This window comes from Balaenoptera ricei, chromosome 4 (assembly GCF_028023285.1).
Source record: "Balaenoptera ricei isolate mBalRic1 chromosome 4, mBalRic1.hap2, whole genome shotgun sequence".
Taxonomy (NCBI): Eukaryota; Metazoa; Chordata; class Mammalia; order Artiodactyla; family Balaenopteridae; genus Balaenoptera; species Balaenoptera ricei.
Genome location: NC_082642.1, coordinates 1,457,928 through 1,483,330, shown reverse-complemented (window position 1 = coordinate 1,483,330; position 25,403 = coordinate 1,457,928). Strand labels below are relative to the sequence as shown.

Sequence of the window (25,403 nt, the reverse complement as noted above, 5' to 3'; positions counted from 1 at the left end):
AGCTGATTAAGTAAATGTTTGTCCAGTTTTAGAAAAAAAGTCATTAATGGGAGTAGGAATTTGGAAAACTATATAAAAAGTCTCTTGCAAAGCCTCCTAAGGGAAAACTATGCCAGGCAGCTTGGAAAGACGAGAGGATATTTACAACATTGTTTTGATGACAATGACAGCATGAGTCAATGCTATCGATTCTGTAAAAGTGCAAAGTGGATCTTATAACATGGTCTATGTACTGTGAGAGGGTATTGCGAAACAGTTTTCCAGAAATCAGTGAAAGGATACATCTGGAAGAACTTTGGGTTCTGGCACATTTAAATTCTGTTCTATTTTTTTTGTTTTTTCTAACTCTATTTTTGCACAGATACGAAACGTAGGATTGCCTCACACGCTCTATGTGCCTATGGTTAATAGGATCAACTCTCGGCACATACTTCAAGCATGTTTTAAGAAATGTAAACAAGAGTTTTTTTTAAACAATCTTCAATATTTTCACATAATATTAACGCTTTACGTCTTTATGGTTATTTCTAATGTACATGTTCTAACTGTATGTTGAATGAATAAACTAGGAAAAGAGACACTAAAGAATATTTATGCTCTAATTTAAAAAATTTATTTCAATTTCTGAGAAATATCACTGTTGAGTTCAATTCATATCACTTAGAATTAAGAGCACCTGGTGTCAGGAACCAAAGACAAACAGATGAAGGAGACACAGTCCTGTATTCCAAGGACATGAGAAGGCAGTCCACTGGGTCCACAGTATTTCTCACAGAAGGAAACTAGAACACACCTTTATTTGTGTTTGGCTGTGGTTATTATTAACCTTCTTCTGATGTGACTTTTTTGGCTCTCAACTGGATTAAAGCTCCTTAACAATTTCTATATTATTTTGTAGCTTATTTCTATATTATTTTGTAGCTTCTGAAATTAATTAGCATAGCACTCTGCCCATAGGAGCTGTTCAACGAATTTTTCTAAATTTTTGCTAATTGAGCCACATTTATATCAGCAGTGGCATTTAGGTTTTCAATTTTCATGTCTATTCAGTTATGACTATCAAGCTCTTTTAGAACATATTTACTTTAAAAAAATACCTGTGTCTCTATGTATATTACAGGAATTCATTTTATTTAACTTTATAAAACAAGTTTTTAGAATAAAATGTAGTAATTGAAGAAGAATGTTTGCCTGAATCCATCAATATAGCATGTTGACTGCTTGTTTTCAAGACCCTCAGCTTTTCCAGATCTCCAGTTCTCAGGAGGTACTGGCAACAGGAATCCTGGGGAAATTTGTTACAAACATCATATACAGGTCTGCCTCTGGAAGCCTAACCCAATAAGTCTGTGTTTGGGCCTGGTAATCTTCATTTCTGAACAAGCTCCCCAAGTTATTCTGGCATGCACTGACTGGGAAATTAATTCTACACCCTTGGGAACAGATGTGGGGATGGCTGATCTGTCTCCATTAATTGGTATTTGAGGAATTTGTCAACCCTCATGTGCGTATGTTCATACTTTTCCACAATAGTTTGGTTTCATACGACAAAATACATAATCTGGTTGCAAGAGCAAAAATTCCACTCTTGATAATCACAGATGTTTTTATTCCAAATTTTGCAATACAGAAGGAAGAGTTGAGGCATGAATACTGAACTTGTTGGGACTTATCTGAAATTTGGCAGGAGGCTGGGATGTGTGAGGAGGGAGGTGGGCAACAGCTGGGAGACAGATTCTGAGCAGAGGTGGCAAGGGTGCTGACCTGGAAGAACTCACAGTGTGCTCCAGTATTCAACATGGATGTCGTACATGTGCTACATTCCATCGTCTCTCCTTTTTCCATCCCAGATTAGGAAAAGAACTCTAAGTACACGTGAGTATTTGAGGTCAAAGTGGCAAGCTTTTTACTATCACTATAGATCATGAAATAGACTTGACCTTCTTCCTATCTTTTGAATCCCAGTGTGTTGAGAAGAACTGAATTGCTTCCTGGCAAGTCACGACAATTCTATAGTTCTGGCTCCAAGTGGCTGGAAGAGAGCACCCATGTTTGATTTATTTCAGAGAGATGTTTTGAAGAATTCTTTCATTCAAGAACCAATAAATATGATAGAATATTTGATTTGATTCATAAATATGATAGAATATTTGATTTGATTTCAAATTTTCACACTCACCTAAGGACCAAAAAAAAGTGATTTTTTTGATTACAGAATGTTGGCAGTAAGCATGACAAGAGTTTAAATAAAGTAGTTTATGGAAAAGTTAATATAAGCATATGCATTGAGTCAAAATAAAGGTGGCAAATTGGGTGAAACTTCATAAATGTTTGATAAACCCATAATTAATTTCTTTAAGGATCCAATTTGTTTTATTTTTTTTCCCCAGTGGTTAATTTAATTTTATTTTTTTAAATTAATTTTTCTTGGAGTATAGTTGATTTACAATGTTGTGTTAGTTTCTGCTGTATCAATTTCTTTTAAATTTTAGCCCATTAAAACCAGCAAAGTATTTTTTATCAGAGTGGAAGCAAGGGCAAAAGACTACCAATGTTCAAATGTCATGAAAATGTTGGCATTTCTACAGGGTGTCAGCAGTAAACGTAATCACCAGAACTACTGGCAATGAAAGCCTGCATTCCCATGGGATCTCTTTTCATATTGGAAAACAAAGAATTGCAGTGATTTTATTTTTTTTTTCTAATCAGTGGTTGCCACCTGCATTTAACAACTATGTATTGAGCATCTAGTACTACTATGTATTATCATGTGTACTAGACCATAGAGGGTGCTGATGTGGAAAAAGCTCATTGGAGAGGCTTTCTTTTTCTTCATTTGGAATCCGTTAGTGAGATAGTCATACTCCTCAGCCCTGTAGGTTATTTTGTTGGGGGTGAGGTCCTTCTCTTGCTGTCTTAATTTTCTTCCTTTATCCCTGATACTGCTCTCATTCTCAGACTCTCCTCCCATCTCCCCTTTATATAAGTTCTCACTCTTTGGGGTTTGATATGTCTTTGAACAGATATGTATTCCTGAAAAATATGTAGCAATGTTTAGGGTATTTGTCATTTTCACAAATATGTTATATCATAGACCACATTCTATTTCTCGCTTGTTTCACTCCAGATCTCTACATGGTTTTGTATGTATATTTAGTTTGTTGCCTCTACTGCTGCAATGTGATTTACTAGTGCATTTTCACCACACACCACATTTTATCTAACCATTCTCCTAAGTATGGGCATCAAGGGTGCCTCCACCTTTGCACCTAGACGGACCATGCAACAATGAATATTCTCATCATACATGTCCCCTTGTGGACATGAGCAAGAATTTTTCTGGGATAATCATTCAGGAGTGAAATTGTTGGATCATAGGGTATGTATAAGAATATAGAGAAAATATTTTTATGGTTGTGCACAGTTTGGGCTTTCTGAGCAAATTTCACTGAAACTTGGGACCTGGGCTAAAAGAAAAAGCTTTAGAAGTTAATTCATAACTAATCAGAAAGTGAGAGACCATCTAGAGAGATTTATCTTCCCAGAAGTATGTGTTCACATTTCAAGGTGGGGATGAGACCCAGGATTTGGAGACATCCCTGGGTTATCAAGCTGGAGACACTAGTCTTATCCTCTCCATGGAGCGATTTATCTGCATCCCAAAAGGTAAGAGTAAGAACTCAGCATCCTTCCCAAGGAGCAAAGATTTTTCTCCCCTTCTTTCAGATGAGTGGGGGCATTGTCCTTCCCCTATGTAAATATCCAGATTCATATTTTCAGGGTTCCTTACCTATAATACAGACCTTGGTATGTATAGGATGACATGTGGTTCTCATCGTGTTGCCTGAGGGTAAACAACTGAGGCAAAGGGGAAGCGGTGAGGTTATCTGCTGTAAATAATAATAATCTGCTCTGCTCCAGAAACCTTGTTTGCATGACACATTAAAAAATTTAACATTATGCATATCTTTAACTTCTCTAGGTTCTGATAAATTGCTTTTCAGGATGGCTGTCCAATTTACATTCCCACCAGCACAGCATGAAGAATTCCTTTTCCACATCACAATAAAGGGTCTTTCTAGACTCTGAAGTTTCTCGAGGAATTTCCATCTAACAACCCTTTCTAATGCCTGAAATAGGCCATGCTTTTGGTGACCACAGTCATCGTGGTTTGACTGCATCAGGGGCTGGCAACAGTCTCCAGTGACTTCTAAAACCACTGCTTCTTAAACCATGGGGAAAATCAACCACACTTCTGTAGAAAACATTGTATTTTTCTCTACCTTTATTGCCTTTTGCTGTCATCAGAAGCATTCCAGGTTCTGGGCATCAGACCACCCTTTTTGGGTGCAATTATTTTAATACACTAGTGCATAACAACATTTGGCCAGGGTCTAGTTTTATTTTAAGAATGATCATTTTGTCGACTTGTTTACTACTTGGAGTAGTGATCAAGGGGATAAAACTGACTCTTATCACGGACTTAGGGAGAAGGCATTGTTTCCCATGATATGGGAATTTCAAATGTCTCCGTTTAGTCTTTCAACAGAGCACAGTGCTAAGCATTGGTGAAGCAGTAGAGATCAAGACAGATGTGATAAGATGAACTACCCCTCAGTAGAGAAAGGGATAAAGCAAACTCTGGTCTATTCACCCAATGGAAAATTCCACAGATAGTAAAATGAATGAGCTAGATCTACACGTATGAACTGATATATTTTTAAAACACAGAAAGCATATTACAAAAGATGTATGCAATACGGTAACACATATGTAAAATTTTAAAACAATGGTACAAAACATTCATGGAAATAACACACACCGACCTCAGGAGAGTATTTGCAACAGTTTCTTTCTTTCTGTAAAGGAAAATATTTGAAGTAAATATGGAAGAAATGTAAACACCTCTTCTATCTTGTGGTGGGAATGGATATCATCTTCCTGCACTTTCCTGAATTTGTCAGTTATTTCATAATTAAAAAAAAATAAAAGTGAGGCAGAGAACACAGTCCAGTGAAGCAAAGAGACTGGCAGGGCTTAGAATCTGTAAGGAAGGAAGATACTACATGTGGGGAGGATTCCTTGGTGCCTTTCAAATCCCTTGTAGAGGGATCTCCTCATTTTGCCTGTGTGAGGCTGGCCTCAGTGGTGACGGTTGTTAAAGGACCATTTATTTCTCCTGATTTTTGCATTTATTCGTGTTGAGTGGCTCCATATGAAAGCTTATTTTAATCTAGCTCTTCAAACTCAGAGACGAATACATGAAATGCAAAGTGTTTGAAATACGTTCTACTGTTTTGTTTTAGAAAACAAACCAAACCTAAAGAACGCTGGCACCCAGTCTACGGTAGGGAAGTGTTACAGAATGGGTTACATGACACAAGTGATACTTAGAAATAAGGTTCTTCTCTGCACAGTGGGATGGTATAAAGAATGTAGGTTTGGGAGCCAGAAGATCTGAGTTTGAGCCCTGCTACTGTCATTCACTAGTAGTTCTTGGGAAATATCTTAATTTCTCAGTGCTTTCAATGTACTTCTCAATCTGCACGATGACTGTGATCCCTAAGCTGCCTCCTTCAGAGAGCTGTGGCCACAAATCAATTCATGGATAACTATGCTACTTTGTACACTGTAGAGAAGTAATACAAAGCAGTGATAATTATGATGATATGAACAAAGTAAGATAAGACGCTCCTCTCTATGCGTATAAAATATACAGTGTTTTTTGTCTCAGCTAGATAAATATACGTAAATCTTTCTGAAATGAATGACTTGTTTAAGAAACACTGATATCAGGCGCCTGAGAAACATATTTCATTTTCTAAAGGCAAGTAACATATTTATCTGTTTGTTTTCGTTAGTTTGTTGTCAAACCTACGAATACTGGGTATAGTGAGATGCAAACATGGAAGGATGTAATGCAACGTGAACATTTGAAAGGGTGGTAATGACGTGTGCATGTCCGATGGGGCCATAATGAGATGAGCAAATAGAAATGTACATAGAAATGTGCCTGGGCAGTGGGGTAATGAGATGCATAAATGGTTGGATGTAATGATAAAGGCATTTGTGGGGGACGTAATACGATTTATAAATGGAAGCATTAAATAGGGAGGGTGGAAAAGGCAGGTTGTGATAAGAAGCAGAGAGAAAGAATGCAGTGCTGTGTATGAATGGGGGAGCTAATAATATGTGCATGATGAGGGTGTAATGAGATAAAAATGGAATGGCATAATGAGGTTCACAGATGGAGGGATGTAATGAGCTGTGCAGAAAGGAGGGAATTAAGACAAGCATAAAAGGAAGAATTTAATACTGTGAATAAAGAAATGGGCATAAGAAGATATGAGGACTGAAAAGAGGAGCAGAAAAAAAAAGGGGACCTTGGTGAAGGGATGGGAAATAACAAGGTGGCAAATGGAGCACTCTAATGAGATGCTGAGATTAAAGGGTGCAGTGAGGTGTGCCCATTTAGAGAATAATTAGACACACACATAGGGTTATAATGAGGTATCTGAGCCCTGCTCAGACACAGACCACAGCACTCAGTTCTCACAAAAGGAGTGAAAATGGAAAAAATTCAAAGCAGGGCCATAAATATATCTAAATTGTTACAAATCCAAAAAGAGAAAACTAAACAGGTGATTTAACCACAGTCTGGAAGTTTATGAAGTAATGGTTTTACAGGTGCTGTTTATGGGGCACTTACTCTGTGCCAGTGCTCTGCTGGGTGCTTAACTAAATGCATCATCTCATTTTCCCTTCCTAGCAACCCTATGAGGCGAGTGGGTTTCAGTGAGGTTAACCAACTTGAGCAGATTCCCAGAGCGTGTTGGTGGTGGAGATGTGATTCAAGCCAAGTCAGTTGGATTCCAGGTGCCTTTGCCTCTTTTCCGGTGTTTCTGTAAGAGTAGACTGTGGGACGTACTGCCTCAGAATCTCCTGGGTCGTTCGTCTAAGATGCAGATTCCCAGGCCCACCCAAGCAAGTACCCCTTGCAAGATCTGCAGAGGCCCCAGGAATTTGCAGTTAAACAAGCTCTCCAGGGACTCTTGGCGTGCTAAGGTCCGAGAATTACTCAGTGAAACCAGCACTGGAGTGAGGGTGTTCTAATGCTTCCCATTAGCTCTGGGGAAAGATCACGGAGAAAGGGGCTTACGTGCAATGTGGGTGGTTGCGTTGGCTACAAGTGGGACTGTGCAAGGAATTACCAGACCCTGGAATGAGGCGTCAGATGATACTCTGGACTGTATTTAGCAGAGGACTTAAAAAAATGGCTCCTTCCCCTCAGACTGGTCTTCATTAGGAACCCAAAATTATATTGAAAATAGTATAAAAATTCAAAGATGTACTGAAAATAATTAGACTCTAGGAAATAGTTGTTTACTGAATTTAAAAACATGAAGATTACTCCACAGTCTGTGACCTCTAAGGGAAAGAGGGTCATGTGTTCTTAGAACCAAAAGTTTGCCAATCTACATGCAACTTTCAGGGTCCTTAAAAAACAAAAAAAGCCAATAGTGCCACTGATTCTTCTCCTTCTTGATATGTCTAGTATTGAGATATATAAATTGCTATGATTTTTTAGACTAAAAAACCCCAGAATTTATATCTTGAAATGAGTCTTAAACTTGAAACTTGGATGATGACACACGTTTTAATGACACAGCCTCTGCCTTTTTAGAAGTTTGTTTTGGAATTGTTTTTAGAGTATATTCGTGAGCCACACATGAAAAAGTTTCATTACTTTAGTGAAGTCCAACTTTTAACTTGGAAACTATTATTCAGGTTTTTTAAAATAAATTTATTTATTTGTTTTTGGCTGCGTTGGGTCTTCGTTGCTGCACGCGGGCTTTCTCTAGTTGTGGCTAGCCGGGACTACTCTGTTCTGGTGCACAGGCTTCTCATTGCGGTCTTGTTGCTGAGCACGGGCTCTAGGTGCGCGGGCTTCAGTAGTTGTGGTGCAGGGGCTTAGTTGTTCCACGGCCTGTGGGATCTTCCCGGACCAGGGCTCGAACCCGTGTCCCCTGCATTGGCAGGTGGATTCTTAACCACTGTGCCACCAGGGAAGCCCTATTATTCAGTTTGAGTAGTCTCCTTTTATAAGAGACTTAAGCCTGGATACATTTTGGCTATTGTGAAAATAAAGCTCATTCTCAAAAGATGAAAGCTTTGTCATTCATTTTGTTGAGAGGGGTCTTGCACAGGAAGTGCAGTAAAACAATACTAGTTCCGGTTTATTGAGCTCTTACTATGTATGTCCCAGTCACTGTTCAGTGATTTTGCATATATTTCCAAATCTCATAACATCCCAGTGAACTGGGTACTAGTGTTTTCTGCACTTCACAGGTAAAGAAGATGAGGCACAGGGGAATTAGATAAAAGAACTGGTAAGTAGTGAAGCCAGGATTCAAACCCAGGTCCTGAGCTTCAAACTACTACGCTTCCACTTTGCTTGAAAAGAGGTGCTGTTTTTGTCTACTAGCTCAGTGCCCAGTGTCTGTAGGCATTCATACAATATCCATGATAGCATCAAGGGAAAAAGAAAAAGATTGTACTCATGCACTGATTATTTAAGAAAAGAACCTAAACCACTATTGAATTAGAACAGACATTTCAGAGGGACTGCATGCCTCTGTTCCCCCAGGAATAGAGTTATTTTGTTAACTATTTTCTGAAGGGTTTTTCTTTTTCTTTTTTTAATTTCCTTGACTGATGCAGAACATCTGGCTGACTGTGAAGGAATGTTCACTACAGTAGTAAAATTGACATGCTTCATTATAAGACAGTCTGGCTTGTGAAACATGAAGGAAACACAATACATGTGATCAGCCAGGATTTAAAATAAACCAAGAAAATATTTATGCCGATTTTAATTTCTTTAAAAAAGCTTATGTACAACATAAGCACAGTATATGTGAATGGTGGTTAGGGGGATATTAATAGTGTGTATTAATTAGCCAAGTAAAAGGGTAATAATTTTCTAGTTTTTAAACAGTGAATGGAACTGTCACTTAGGTTTAATGTGTTTACAAAATCATGTGCAATCACTTAATATAATGAATTGTATGTATGGAATTGTTTAAATGAGGGGCTCAATTAGATTGTTATAATGTATAGCTGTTAAGGGGAAAGAAAGAGTGAATCCAAATGAAGGTAGAGACAGAATTTAGGGAGGCAAAGTTTAGAATCTGGCTGGACTTCCAAACTCAGTGGTCCTAAGACATCAATAAAAGTCATGCTTATAAAAGTTCCAGAGGACGTGTCAGTTCTCAAGGAGTCTGTTCATCTTCAAGCCTCTCCTTATGTTCATTGCGGTAATCCCAGAGGAACTATTACATGGCTGTGGTGAAAGAGTGCAAGTCCACTGATACTAGATAAACTGTGATAAAAATTCATCTTATGCTTAAGCTAATGTTCAAGCATGGAGTATTACCAATACTTAAGCATTGGGAAATGCTTCCAGCATCGCAAGCCTCATGCACAGAGCATGGTGTAAACATGGCCGTAGTCACATTTAACCTCATCTGGCCTCTCAGCCGTTGTCTGTCTGCCTTCACTTTGGTGAGGAGCTCATGGATGAGCTTCTGCCCTTGTTTCCAAGGGGAATGGTAGAACATAGGTTGGTGCTGGGAGAAGTAGAGGGGTCTTGTGGAGAGAAGCTCAGCACAAATCCATTGTCTTCATTCAGAAAATAACTTTGCTTTTTTCTGGGCTCTAAAGACCATCTTTCTGTTTCTCAAGTGGAGTCTCCTAGGTGTAGACTCTTCCTCTTCAGCATTTTAAATCTTTTCTTTTGGTCTACATCTTTACCCTCCATCTTCTCAAACACAGATCTCCCCTACCTTGAAACTTTTCACCATTTCATTACCACTCAACCAAAAGCCCAAGCCTGGATGAACTCCATTTTAGCCCCTGAACAGCTGATCACTGCTGGAGAAAATCATCTGTCTGTTTTAGTTTAAATCTGTTATCTCAGAACCCAAATGGATGTTCCTTGGTGCCAGACAGTCCTGCCAGCTTTCTCTAGCAAATTCATGGTTCCTTTCTGTGAGAATTTCATTTCAAACTTTCTCTTTCCTCAAACCTCCTACATTCCATTCCTCCTTCCCTGACTCCACTTTCAGCTGATGGCCTCACCTCTTATTTCATTGAAAAAGATGAAAAGCCATAAAAAAGAACTCACTCATCTTCTCACCACCAAATCCACTAGTTGACCTGGGCCTGTGTGGAGTCCTTTTTCCTCTCACCTGCTCATCATTCTCGCCCTCTCTATTGCTTTATCCCAACAACTTATAAAGGTGATCTGGGGGCTTCCATTTTCAACCGTCTCCATACTTCCTCCATCACCAACCCATTCAGCACCATACTTTTAAAATGGCTCCCTACATGTTCTATGTCTCCTTCCTTCCTTCTCATTTCTCCACCGACTCCTGTTTGAACCCTGCTCTTAAAACTCCATTAAAACTGCTCTAAGTTGCCAAATTGGATGGATGCTTATCTGTACTTACCTTCCTTGATCTGGTTGCCAAATCCTATCCAATTCCCTTTTCTTTCTTTCCTGGACTCTCTCTTGAGATATGTGACCTCTACACCTTCTGGGTTTCTTTTGTCTCTCGGCTGTTCTCTGGCCTCAATCCTGAACAGGGTCCTTTCCCTCTCTGTGCTCTCTTCCCAGATGGCTTTAAGCTTCCCATGGCTTTCATCATCTCTGTGCCAACGATGCCCTCATTTATATTTCTGGCCTAAACCATTTCCCGTTTGCCCACTAGACAATTCCACTGGAACATCTCACAGGCATTTTAAACTTAAGATGTTCGAAAGTCTCCCTCAACTTTACACCCCACTCATTTACCTCCAAAATTTATATTGAATCTGTCATTTATTTCTATCCCTCCAGGACCATCTCAGTTTTAACTACTCTTTTTCTCTCATCTGGATTAGCAATAGTTTCCCTTGTGATCTCCACGATTCTACTTTTGCCCCTTTCTGTTCTAGTCTCCACACAGCAGACTGAGTGATCTTTTGAAGACAAGCTGGGTAATGTCTGCTGCTCGAAACTCTTGGGTGGCTTCCCGCATACTGCAATAAAATCTCCTTGCCATGGCTTACGAGGCCAGTGGTAAATTCCCCCAGACCAGCTCTCAGCCCCTTAATCTTCACTCTCCTTTTGTTCACTGGGCTCCACCCTGACCCTTACACTCCTTCCAACACTGTGGAAGGGGAGTGAGTTGACTCCTGCACATGCATGACCATTCACTGGGATGTAGGAAGAGGAAAATGGAATTTCTGCATTCTTTTTCATCTCCTCCTTTACCATTTCTATTTTTGAATATGTTTTCTAATGGAATTAATGAGTATAATACATGTATATAATTTATAAGTAAATAAATATAAACATGGATGGTGTTCACTCTAAAATTTTTTCTGGTTGGATGTGTGATTTAAATTTGGAGAAGAATGCTCTAATATGCCAAGGTTTTGACTTTCTTTTTAAATTCTTCTTCTTTTGTTTTTTGTTTGTGTGTGTGTGTGTGTGTGTGTGTGTGTTTTTAATCTCAAAGCCTTTATGCAAATAGGCTCCTTTGCCAGGAAAACTTGGACACCAGCTAAGAGAAGACTTCCCTGACCATCCATCAAATGCCCTCGTCCTTCATCTCTTTCTTCAGGCATTTTATGCTTGTACAGCATCTGTCAGTGTGGAATTGTGTGTTTATTTACGTGTACATTACTTGTCTCCATGGGGCAGGGCATGGTTGTTTAGTTTCGGTCTCTGCACAGTGCTTGGCACAGAGCAGGCATTTGTAAAAAATATTTTTAACTGAATGAATGAACTTGAGTCATATTTACCATGACTTCACTGAGATCTTTTGTCTCTTCCATGTGACTGCTCATGTCATTTCTCCTTACATGGAACCACTTTCCTCTTTCTTTTAAAAGCCCAGACCTTGTGTTTTAATGTCTACCATTCCCCCAACTTTGCATCTGCATCCACACTCCACCCTCAATCTGCCCTCCCAACCCCCTTGCCTGCGGTTTCCTATCATGACTTGCATTCTCATGGAATTTACCCCATAATTACTGGATTTACCACTTGTCCGGCTTCTTTGGATGGATGCTTATTCACACCTTCTTTTTATCTCTTTACCTCACCTTTGCTTCTTAGATATGCCTATCAGGTTTTCCTGGTTCTGAGCTCATAGCCTGAAAGCCTAAGAGCCCTTGACCCCATCTAGGCTTCTGAAATCTCGAACCTAATTTCCATCTACCCCATTATTACCTAGCTTGCTCCGAAAGGGAGATTCAACACAGCTAACCTCTTTCAGACACCTGGGTTCACACTGTTCTCCTTTGAGGCTGGCCTACCAACACTTGTCACTTATATCACACATGTAGACTTGAATTTCCGGTAAGATTTTGAAGTTACATTCTATATATAATAAGCCCACTACTTATTTACTTACTTATGTATTTATTTATTCAAGCACTATGTTAACACGGTAACTCAAAACACTAAATCTAAGCCTTTGGGAGCATCAGAAGGTCTCTTTTTGTTCTACCAAGAATTGGAGCTTTAGTTTTATTTATACTTTGACACTACAGCCAGTTACCCTGGGAACTGTCAAGTGTGTTCGTAGCAATGTGGACGGAAAACAAATCTCCAAGTGTTAGCCACATGGGGTACATTTTATTTCAGCAGTAAATTTAATTTTTTTGGTTTCGTTTCCATAATGGGCATAGCTTCGAGAACTCATTTCTATGACATATGGAATTTCTCCATGCTTTGGGAACTGGAACATGTGGGTCAATAAAAGAGACCCCTCTCTCACATTCCAGCCCTTCAGCAATCTCCCCATCAGCTTTGTCAACTGTCTGGTCCTCTGATAATCAGAGCACTGCTCCCTCTGAAGGGCTGGGTGCACGTGCCCTGGAATGGAATTATTAATAGTATCTCTAGTTACTCCACAGAGGCCATTCTCTTCATTTCTTAAATAAATCAATGGATTTTCTGCCCTTTTTCTAAAATCCTTATTTTACAGTGAAAATTGGTTATCTTAAAATGGAATTTTCTTTTTTTATTATGTATTTTTAAAATTCATTGCTCTATCTTCAGCATCTAGAAGACTACCTGGCAATTGTAAGCACTCTAATTATTTACTGGAAACATAAATGAACATCTCCTCCTTCCTTAAGATGTTAAAGACCAATATCTTTGACATTGCCAATACGATGCTGCATCACTCATCTCTGCTTAGTAAAATAAATTGTTCTTTATTTCAATAAACTGTTCATTTACATTTACTTACAAAAAGCAATATAAGTAAAAGTGGTACTTCTGTAATAATATTTTTCCTTTGGTTGTAAAAGAAATAGATACTTAGAGAAAATTTAGAAGATAGCTAATCCCATCAACCAGAGCTAATCATTGCTAACATTTTGGTATATTTCCTTTCGGCTGTCTTAATGGGCAAATCTCCAAATAATCTTCTTTATATAAATAATTTTGCATCCCACAATGTGGTATCTGATGTAAGCATTGTTTCATGTCATTAAACATTTTTCATAAACATGATTTTTCATGGTTTCTTAATATTCTTCCCTATAGATGGATGTCTATATACATGTATTACTTTAATTGTCCTATCTTTAGGCATATATATGATGTACATTATTATGATATATCACATATTGTAAATTATTTTATATTAATAATCTAAATTATATATTAGAAAATGTTATACTATATTGTGTTATAATGTGTATATATATATTTTTAATAGATCTTTATTGGAGTATAACTGCTTCACAATACTGTGTTAGCTTCTGTTGCACAACAAAGCAAATCAGCCATATGCATACACATGTCCCCATAACCCCTCCCTCTTGAGTCTCCCTCCCATCGTCCCTATCCCACCCCTCTAGGTCCTTCCAAAGTACGGAGCTGATCTCCCTGTGCTATTCTGCTGTTTCCCACCAGCCAACTATTTTACATTCGGTAGTGTATATATTTCGATGCTACTCTCACTTCGCTCCAGCTTCCCCCTCCCACCCCAAGCATATGTATATAACTTTCATTTCCCCACCTTTAGACATTTAGGCTGTTAACAGATTACTCCACAGTATTTTTTTGGTGTGTGTACCTTAAGTTCTGTACACATTTCAGATGATTTCTTTAGAACAGATTCTTAGAAGTAGAATCACTGTGTTAAAGGATATGAATATTTTTAAGACTCTTGACCTGCATTGCTAAATTACGTATTTAGAAATGTTGAAATAATTTAGTCTGACTAGAAATGTGTGAAAGTGTCTAAACTCCCTTACTCTAGCTAGCACTGATTATTGCCTTTTTAAAAATGGATTAAAAAGGTACTGTTATTTTAATTTCAATTTTTTAATCTTGACTACTAATGAGGCTGAATACTTTTTCTGCACTCAAAGTCTCCTTTGAATTATTTGCTCATGTCTTTGGCCCACTGATTATCGATTTGCACGAACCCACAGTATCTTAAGGATATTAAACTTGTCTTATACTTGTTACACATATTTTCAAGTTACTAAATAGATTTTGTTTTATACATTTTATATTTTTTGTAGTTAAATATATTAATCCTCTACTCTTAGACATTACTTACAGGTTTAATCAGAAAAAAAAAGAAAAAAGAAAAATAAATAAAGAAAGGAAGAAAGAAAGGAAGGAAGGAAGAAAAAGAAAGAGAAAGAAAGAAAGAAAAGAAAGAAAGAAAGAAAAAGAAAGAAACGAAGAAAGAAGGAAAGAAAGAAAGGAAGAAAGAAGGAAAGAAAGAAAAGCATGTACAAAGGATAATGTAACAAATACTCATGACCTTGTGGGCCAAATTTAACAAATGCTAATACTTTGCTTCTGATTTTTTAAAAACAAAATTATAGATGAAATTGAGATCTCCTTAATTTTCTTCCCAGTAACATTTCCCTCCTTCCTTTCCCCAGTTCCTCGTTATCCAGAGGCAATGCCATCATGAATTTGGTGTGATTCTAAATATGCTGTTGTATTTTTATCATAAGTATATGTACCCATAAATAATGCATAATACTGCTCAGTGTGTTTTAAAAATTTATGCAAGCTATCATACTATTCATATCATACTTTTGCAACTTGCTTATTAAAAATCAATATTATGTTTTTAAGATTTATTCCATGTTACTACACATAGGTCTAATTAATTCACTTTCACTGCCTGTGTAGCATGACTATATCACATTTTTCTGTGCCCTTCTAATGATGAACATTTGCATTGTTCCTGATTTTTTGGCACAAATAATGTTCAGGTAATATCTGTATATGTCTTCTGGTGCAAGTATGTGAGAGTTTCACCTAGAAATGTAATTGCAAGATAGTAGGGTACATGAATTTATAATATAACCAGCTATTGCCAGATTGCCCTTTTAAAAAGGTTGTAAAGGAAACTTTGTCTTAAACCTTGTCTAGGACAGAACATTTTTATATGTTATAATATAAAACCTCCTTGTGGAAAGAAATGAGCATTTCTTACTTAAATGTTCTGAAAGAAAGAAAGAAAGAAAGAAAGAAAGAAAGAAAGAAAGAAAGAAAGAGAAAGAAAGAAAGAAAGAAAGGAGGGAGGGAGGGAGGGAAAGGAAGGAAGGAAGGGAAGAAAGAAAGATATGTGAGGTGATGGATATGTTAATTAACTAGATAGGGGGGATCCTTTGTGGGGGAAAATGCTTAAGGGTTTTTTTCTGATAAGTTGTAAATGTAATTAAGTAACACTTCAGGAAAGTTACTCACCCACCCTGACTGCCAGCTAGCTGTCATTTATGAATCTAATTATTGACTACATATATTTTTTTTTCTTAAGTACTTTGTTCTTTTTTAAGTAGACAAACCTGATTTAGTCTCATATGTCATGTATGAACATTCCTATATTTTCACATCTTTGCCAAAACTTGTATTGCCACAATTTTTTATTCTTGCCAGTCTGATCATCGTAAATGGTATTTCACCTTTAACATTTTAAATCAATTATTTCAATGAGTTTTAGTGAGTATAAACATCCTTTCTTAGGTGTTTTGGCCACTTGAGTTTTTGTTCAGTGAATTTTCTGTTCATGTTCTTTGCCCAGTTTTCTCTTGGGTTGTTTGTCTCTTCCTTGTTGATATGTAGGAGAGTTTTGTGTGTTACACATATTTTATTTTGTTTATTTATTGTTTTTAATTTTTAAATTTTATTTTATTTTTTATACAGTAGGTTCTTATTAGTCATCAATTTTATACACATCAGTGTATACATGTCAATCCCAATCTCCCAATTCATCCCACCACCCCCCTCCCCCCTGCAGCTTTCCCCCCTTGGTGTCATATATTTGTTCTCTACATCTGTGTCTCAACTTCTGCCATGCAAACCGGTTCATCTGTACCATTTTTCTAGGTTCCACATACATGCGTTAATATACAATATTTATTTTTCTCTTTCTGACTTATTTCACCCTGTATGACAGACTCTAGATCCATCCATGCCTCTACAAATGACTCAATTTCGTTCCTTTTTATGGCTGAGTAATATTCCATTGTATATATGTACCACAACTTCTTTATCCATTCGTCTGTTGATGGACATTTAGGTTGCTTCCATGACCTGGCTATTGTAAATAGTGCTGCAATGAACATTGGGGTGCATGTGTCTTTTTGAATTATGGTTTTCTCTGGGTATATGCCCAGTAGTGGGATTGTTGGGTCATATGGTAATTCTATTTTTAGTTTTTTAAGGAACCTCCATACTGTTCTCCATAGTGGCTGTATCAATTTACATTCCCACCAACAGTGCAAGAGGGTTCCCTTTTCTCCACACCCTCTCCAGCATTTGCTGTTTGTAGATTTTCTGATGATGCCCATTCTAACTGGTGTGAGGTGATACCTCATTGTAGTTTTGATTTGAATTTCTCTAATGATTAGTGATGTTGAGCAGCTTTTCATGTGCTTCTTGGCCATCTGTATGTCTTCTTTGGAGAAATGTCTATTTAGGTCTTCTGCCCATTTTTGGATTGGGTTGTTTGTTTCTTTAATATTGATCTGCATGAGCTGTTTATATATTTTGGAGATTAATCCTTTGTCCGTTGATTCGTTTGCAAATATTTTCTCCCATTCTGAGGGTTGTCTTTTCGTCTTGTTTATGGTCTCCTTTGCTGTGCAAAAGCTTTGAAGTTTCATTAGGTCCCATTTGTTTATTTTTGTTTCTATTTCCATTACTCTAGGAGGTGGATCAAAAAAGATCTTGCTGTGATTTATGTCAAAGAGTGTTCTTCCTATGTTTTCCTCTAAGAGTTTTATAGTGTCCGGTCTTACATTTAGGTCTCTAATCCATTTTGAGTTTATTTTTGTGTATGGTGTTAGGGAGTGTTCTAATTTCATTCTTTTACATGTAGCTGTCCAGTTTTCCCAGCACCACTTATTGAAGAGACTGCCTTTTCTCCATTGTATATCCTTGCCTCCTTTGTCATAGACTAGTTGACCATAGGTGCATGGGTTTATCTCTGGGCTTTCTATCTTGTTCCATTGATCAGTTTCTGTTTTTGTGCCAGTACCATATTGTCTTCATTACTGTAGCTTTGTAGTATAGTCTGAAGTCAGGGAGTCTGATTCCTCCAGCTCCGTTGTTTTCCCTCAAGACTGCTTTGACTATTTGGGGTCTTTTGTGCCTCCATACAAATTTTAAGATTTTTTGTTCTAGTTCCGTAAAAAGTGCCATTGGTAATTTGATAGGGATTGCATTGAATCTGCAGATTGCTTTGGGTAGTATAGTCATTTTCACAATATTGATTCTTCCAATCCAAGAACATGGTATATCTCTCCATCTGTTGGATCATCTTTAATTTCTTTCATTAGTGTCTTATAGTTTTCTGCATACAGGTGTTTTGTCTCCCTAGGTAGGTTTATTCCTAGGTATTTTATTCTTTTTGTTGCAACGGTAAATGGGAGTGTTTCCATAATTTCTCTTTCAGATTTTTCATCGTTAGTGTATAGGAACGCAAGAGATTTCTGTGCATTAATTTTGTATCCTGCAACTTTACCAAATTCATTGATTAGCTCTAGTAGCTTTCTGGTGGCATTTTTAGGATTCTCTATATATAGTATCATGTCATCTGCAAACAGTGACAGTTTTACTTCTTCTTTTCCAATTTGTATTCCTTTTATTTCTTTTCCTTCTCTGATTGTCGTGGCTAGGACTTCCAAAACTATGTTGAATAATAGTGGTGAGAGTGGACATCCTTGTCTTGTTCCTGGTCTTAGAGGAAATGCTTTCAGTTTTTCACCATTGAGAATGATGTTTGCTGTGGGTTTCTCATATATAGGCTTTATGTTGAGGTAGGTTCCCTCTATGCCCACTTTCTGGAGAGTTTTTATCATAAATGGGTGTTGGATTTTCTCAAAAGCTTTTTCTGCATCTATTGAGATGATCATATGGTTTTTGTTTTTGTTTTTTAAAAATAATTAATTAATTAATTTATTTATTTTTGGCTGTGTTGGGTCTTCATTTCTGTGCGAGGGCTTTCTCTAGTTGCGGTGAGCGGGGGCCACTCTTCATCACGGTGCGCAGGCTTCTCACTATCGTGGCCTCTCTTGTTGTGGAGCACAGGCTCCAGACGTGCAGGCTCAGTAGTTGTGGCTCACGGGCCCAGTTGCTCCACGGCATGTGGGATCTTCCCAGACCAGGGCTCGAACCTGTGTCACCTGCATTGGCAGGCGGATTCTCAACCACTGCACCTCCAGGGAAGCCCGATCATATGGTTTTTATTCTTCAATTTGTTAATATGGTGTATCACATTGATTGATTTGCATATATTGAAGAATCCTTGTATCCCTGGGATAAATCCCACTTGATTATGGTGTATGATCATTTTAATGTGTTGTTGGATTCTGTTTGCTAGTATTTTGTTGAGGATTTTTGCATCTATATTCATCAGTGATATTGGTCTGTAATTTTCTTTTTTTGTAGTATCTTTGTCTGTTTTGGTATCAGGGTGATGGTGGCCTCATAGAATGAATTTGGGAGTGTTCCTTCCTCTGCAATTTTTTGGAAGAGTTTGAGAAGGATGGGTGTTAGCTCTTCTCTAAATGTTTGATAGAATTCACCTGTGAAGCCATCTGGTCCTGGACTTTTGTTTGTTGGAAGATTTTTAATCACAGTTTCAATTTCATTACTTGTGATTGGTTTGTTCATATTTTCTATTTCTTCCTGGTTCAGTCTTGGAAGGTTATACCTTTCTAAGAATTTGTCCATTTCTTCCAGGTTGTCCATTTTATTGGCATACAGTTGCTTGTAGTAGTCTCTTAGGATGCTTTGTATTTCTACAGTGTCTGTTGTAACTTCTCCTTTTTCATTTCTGATTTTATTGATTTGCGTCCTCTCCCTCTTTTTCTTGACGAGTCTGGCTAATGGTTTATCAATTTTGTTTATCTTATCAAAGAACCAGCTTTTAGTTTTATTGATCTTTGCTACTGTTTTCTTTGTTTCTATTTCATTTATTTCCGCTCTGATCTTTATGATTTCTTTCCTTCTGCTAACTTTGGGTTTTGTTTGTTCTTCTTTCTCTAGTTCCTTTAGGTGTAAGGTTAGATTGTTTACTTGAGATTTTTCTTGTTTCTTGTGGTTGGCTTGTATAGCTATAAACTTCCCTCTTAGAACTGTTTTTGCTGCATCCCACAGGTTTTGGATCGTCGTGTTTTCATTGTCATTTGTCTCTAGGTACTTTTTGATTTCGTTTTTGATTTCTTCAGTGATCTCTCAGTTATTTAGTAACGTATAGTTTAGCCTCCATGTGTTTGTGTTTTTTACATTTTTTTCCCTGTAATTCATTTCTAATCTCATAGCGTTGTGGTCAGAAAAGATGCTTGATATAATTACAATTTTCTTAAATTTTCTGAGGCTTTATTTGTGACCCAAGATGTGATCTATCCTGGAGAATGTTCCATGTGCACTTGAGAAGAAAGTGTAATCTGCTCTTTTTGGATGGAATGTCCTATAAATATCAATAAAATCTATCTGGTCTATTGTGTCATTTAAAGCTTCTGTTTCCTTATTTATTTTCATTTTGGATGATCTGTCCATTGGTGTAAGTGAGGTGTTAAAGTCCCCCACTATTATTGTGTTACTGTCGATTTCCTCTTTTATAGCTGTTAGCAGTTGCCTTATGTATTGTGGTGCTCCTGTGTTGGCTGCATATATATTTATAACTGTTATACCTTCTTCTTGGATTGATCCCTTGATCATTATGTAGTGTCCTTCCTTGTCTCTTGTAATAGTCTTTATTTTAAAGTCTAATTTGTCTGATATGAGAATTGCTACTCCAGCTTTCTTTTGATTTCCATTTGCATGGAATATCTTTTTCCATCCCCTCACTTTCAGTCTGTATGTGTCCCTAGGTCTGAAGTGGGTCTCTTGTAGACAGCATATATGTGGGTCTTGTTTTTGTGTCCATTCAGCAAGCCTGTGTCTTTTGGTTGGAGCATTTAATCCATTCACGTTTAAGGTAATTATTGATATGTATGTTCCTATGACCATTTTCTTAATTGTCTTGGATTTGTTTTTGTAGGTCCTTTTCTTCTCTTGTATTTCTCACTTAGAGAAGTTCCTTTAGCATTTGTTGTAGAGCTGGTTTGGTGGTGCTGAATTCTCTTAGCTTTTGCTTGTCTGTAAAGGTGTTGATTTCTCCTTCGAATCTGAATGAGATCTTTGCCAGGTAGAGTAATCTTGGTTGTAGGTTCTTCCCTTTCATTACTTTAAGTATATCATGCCACTCCCTTCTGGCTTGTAGAGTTTCTGCTGAGAAATCAGCTGTTAATCTTATGGGAGTTTCCTTGTATGTTATTTGTCATTTTTCCCTTGCTGCTTTCAATACTTTTTCTTTGTCTTTAATTTTTGCCAGTTTGATTACTATGTGTCTCGGCATGTTTCTCCTTGGGTTTATCTTGTATGGGACTCGCTGTGTTTCCTGGACTTGGGTGGCTATTTCCTTTCCCATGTTAGGGAAGTTTTAGACTATAATCTCTTCAAATATTTTCTTGGGTCCTTTCTCTCTCTCTTCTCCTTCTGGGACCCCTATAATGCGAATGTTGTTGCATTTAATGTTGTCCCAGAGGTCTCTTAGGCTGTCTTCATTTCTTTTCATTCTTTTTCTTTATTCTGTTCTGCAGCAGTGAATTCCAGCATCGTGTCTTCCAGGTCACTTATCCGTTCTTCTGCCTCAGTGATTCTGCTATTGATTCCTTCTAGTGTAGTTTTCATTTCAGTTATATATTGTTCATCTCTGTTTGTTTGTTCTTTAATTCTTCTAGGTCTTTGTTAAACATTTCTTGCATCTTCTTGATCTTTGCCTCCATTCTTTTTCCGAGGTCCTGGATCATCTTCACTATCATTATTCTGAATTCTTTTTTGGAAGGTTGCCTATCTCCACTTCATTTAGTTGTTTTTCTGGGGTTTTATCTTGTTCCTTCATCTGGTACATAGCCCTCTGCCTTTTCATCTTGTCTATCTTTCTTTGAATGTGGTTTTTGTTCCACAGGCTGCAGGATTATAGTTCTTCTTGCTTATGCTGTCTGCCCTCTGGTGGATGAGGCTATCTAAGAGGATTGTGCAAGTTTCCTGATGGGAGGGACTGGTAGTGGGTAGAGCTGACTGTTGCTCTGGTGGGCAGAGCTCAGTAAAATTTTAATCCGCTTGACTGATGATGGGTTGCGCTGGGTTTCCTCCCTGTTGATTGTTTGGCCTGAGGCAATCCAACACTGGAGCCTACCTGGGCTCTTTGGTGGGGCTAATGACGGACTCTGGGAGGGCTCACACCAAGAAGTACTTCCCAGAACTTCTGCTGCCAGTGTCCTTGTCCCCACGGTGAGCCACAGCCACCCCCTGCCTCTGCAGAAGACCCTCCAACACTAGCAGGTAGATCTGGTTCAGTCTCCTATGGGGTCACTGCTCCTTCCCCTGGGTCCCGATGCGCACACTACTTTGTGTGTGCCCTCCCAGAGTGGAGTCTCTGTTTCTCCCAGTCCTGTCGAAGTCCTGCAATCAAATCCCACTAGACTTCAAAGTCTGATTCTCTAGGAATTCCTCCTCCCATTGCCGGACCCCCAGGTTGGGAAGCCTGACGTGGGGCTCAGAACCTTCACTCCAGTGGGTGGACTTCTGTGGTATAAGTGTTCTCCAGTCTGTGGTCACCCACCCAGCAGTTATGGGATTTGATTTTACTGTGATTGTGCCCCTCCTACCGTCTCATTGTGGCTTCTCCTTTGTCTTTGGATGTGGGGTATCTTTTTTGGTGTGTTCCAGAGTCTTCCTGTTGATGATTGTCCAGGAGCTAGTTGTGATTCTGGTGTTCTCACAAGAGGGAGGGAAAGCATGTCTTTCTACTCCGCCATCTTGGTTCAGGGCCCTTACACATATTTTAAGTAACTTCTTCCAGGTTGTGCTTGCCTTTTAACTTTGTTGTGGTGTAATTTGTCATACAGAAATTTAAACTTTTTATGTACTCGAATCTACTCATATTTCCTTTATGATTTCTGTTCACTTAAGTCTTAAATTCTTTCTTATCCTGAAGTCACAAAGACAACTATGGCTATTTTCTTCTAATTGTTGTAAAGTTTCATTGATTACATTTAGAGCTTTATCTGGAATTAGTTTATTTATTATACTGTCTAAGTCGGATCTAATTTTATCTTTTCCATCTGAAAAGTCACATGTCCCCCATACTATTTTTAAAATATTTTATTTTCTCCTCACTGATTGGAAATCTCCTTTCTATCATCTACCAAGTGTCCATATATGCTTGGAACTATCTCTGGACTCTTTATTCCTTATTAGTATTAATTTAACCCTATAGCAATAATCACCTCCTCATCTTATTGTGCTTTTAGAATAAGTTTTCATTTCCTAGTAGAAAAATTTTCTCCTCTCTGTTCTTTTTCAGAACTGTTTTTGTTATTCTCAAATCTAGGATCACTTTGTCAAACTCTATGAAGAAATTCTGTTGCTATTATGATTGGAAATAAATTGTATTTATGATTTGAGAGAAAATTTCCATTTGTGTAATCAGTGTTTCTAGCCATGAGAAGGGCATATCTTTCCATTAATCCAGGTTTAAAAAAAATGTTTTTATTACTATTTAAAATTAAGAAAAGTAGTCAAGATAGGTAGGTTATATTCCCATAACAAACACCAAAACTTCTGTCTTTAACGAAACAGATGATTGTTCCTTCATCATGCGAAGTGTGTGGTGGGTCTGGGTGGCTCTCCAGAGCAGCAGTCCTCTATGTGGTAGTTTGGGGTTCCAGGCTGTGTCCATCTTCTGGCAACTCAATATCAACATTTGCTTCTGCAGCCCCCATAGTAGGGGAAGAAAGGGAAGATGGAGAATGGAACACTGGCTTTGAAAAGCTTCTGCCTGGAGTGACACATATCCCTTCTCATATATCATTGGCTGAAGCAAGTCACATGACCAAGGCTTACTTCAAGAGGCAGGGAATTGTAATCTTACAAGCCAGAGTAGAGAAAACCCAGATATATTGGTGGTGGTCCCGATGTCACCATGGTGTATGCTCGTGCTCTAGCTCTGCTACTGACTAGGTAGGTAACCTACGACAGGTCCCTATGCTTCCAATTTTAACATCTGGAAAGTGACAGGATTTATTTACTTATTCAATTGATACTCACCATTTATTGAGAGACTACCATGTGTCAGGCACTGTGTGACCCTGGAAATATAATGGTAAACATAGTGCATCCCTTGCCCTCAAGCAGTTTACAATGTAATAGATAACTTACTGTTGATTTTCAGTTCTAAAATTCCAAGATTTTATTAAAAAGAATTCTCAATAACAAACTCTCCAGAGCATTATATTCTAGAGACTTAGGCATTTTTTCAGAAGCATCTTCCTTTTTTGTATACCTGAATCCAGTTGGCTGCAGTATTAATTCTATCACAGCAACAGATACACACATGCCCGTCATTTTCAAATCACTAGTGTATGTACAGACTGGCACATATGGTGAAAAGAAGAAAGCAGACTTTGGACCATTCTCACAGCTATTGTGAATTTCATGGGAAGAACACTTCATAAAATAAAGAGAGTAGAAAATCAATTTGAGTGAGAAATACCCAGGCCGATAAACTTTGTCACACAATGCACATTCCAGACATCAAAGTTTTTCTATTACTTATGAATAAACCAAATTATAAAGTTTTAAAAAATTATAAAACATTTTGGTTTGCAGTTAATTTTTCCCTAGAGGAATATTTATTGGTATGAAATAGAAGAAATATGAATAAGTATACTTGTGAGCATGCACAAAAGTGGTTTGCCAAGATTTTGGGGTTTTTTTCAACCTCTTAGGACTTGAAGCAGTCTGCCGAGGTTTAATTTACATGTTCCCTCTAGTTAAACTACAGTTCACAATGAAACATTTATAAGAATTTGAGGCACTGTCTTTAAACATGATACAAAACTTTAAAATTTGCAGGAAATATGCAAAGAATTCCATTCTACTTTGCATTGATGCAACTATGGCATTTCCTTTATTCTTAATACTACATGTCTAATTCTTAAAGCAAAGCCAAAAAATAGTGATGCAGTAATTGGGTGTGGCTTCAGTGTCTTACAAACCATACTAACTAAACTTCTGATTAATCACACCCATTTCTCATCTTTTTACAATCCTTCAGCACTTAAGAGATATTGAGTTTGTTTCACAATGTAACAGTTATTGATTAATTTGCTAGTTGTTTGTACTTTCAGTTTATTTAATATTAGTATGTTTGTTCCCCTTCTCAATAGTAAAACAAGGACAAAGACCACAATCATATACTCTCAGAATCTCTGGTTTGATCAGTAAGCATCCAATGCTTATTATTGGGTTTTCTTGAAGGCAAAATAAGGATAATCAGATCTCTGAGTATGAGAAGGACTTACAGAAGCTGACAATTTACTAAGGAGAGATCAATAACCATTCTCTATTCTCATTATCCATGTTCTTCCCAAGTTATCCAATCTACTGTCATGACATCAAGTGCTATCTTTGACTCCCAAATCCATTATCTCCAGTCATGTCCTTCTTCCTGAGGTCCACACTGGCAATTCAACCACCATCACGACCTGGTTATCTACACAAACCACTCACACTCAAAATATGTAAGCCAGAATGATTTATCTTCTTCCTCCACATCAGCTTCCTTTGTGGTCTCTCTTTTTCAAGATGGTGCCATCATCCATTGGCCACACAACGCACCTGGAGTCATCCTTGGTTCTTTCAATTTCCTTATCAGGCACCAAGTCCTGTTGATTCTGTTTCTTTAATGGCTCTTGAATCCATCCTCTTCTTACAACTTCCAACTTTAGTTCAGGCCTTCATTTCCTACCTG

General features: G+C 37.8%; 1 protein-coding gene across 12 annotated transcripts in view; it reads right to left on the bottom strand.

Moving 5' to 3' along the window:
• The window catches only part of VEPH1 (ventricular zone expressed PH domain containing 1), a 291,970-nt gene that overhangs the window by 102,963 nt on the left and 163,604 nt on the right, over positions 1 to 25,403 (bottom strand). Inside the window, exon 12 of one of the 12 annotated variants that reach the window (XM_059920051.1) lies at positions 23,175 to 23,360. The exons of the other annotated variants lie outside the window; for them this stretch is intronic. Coding sequence (XP_059776034.1) covers positions 23,184 to 23,360 — 177 coding nt within the window. The 3' untranslated portion in view covers positions 23,175 to 23,183. Of the gene's footprint in view, positions 1 to 23,174; positions 23,361 to 25,403 lie in introns of those variants that run through there. 12 annotated transcript variants of the gene reach the window in all.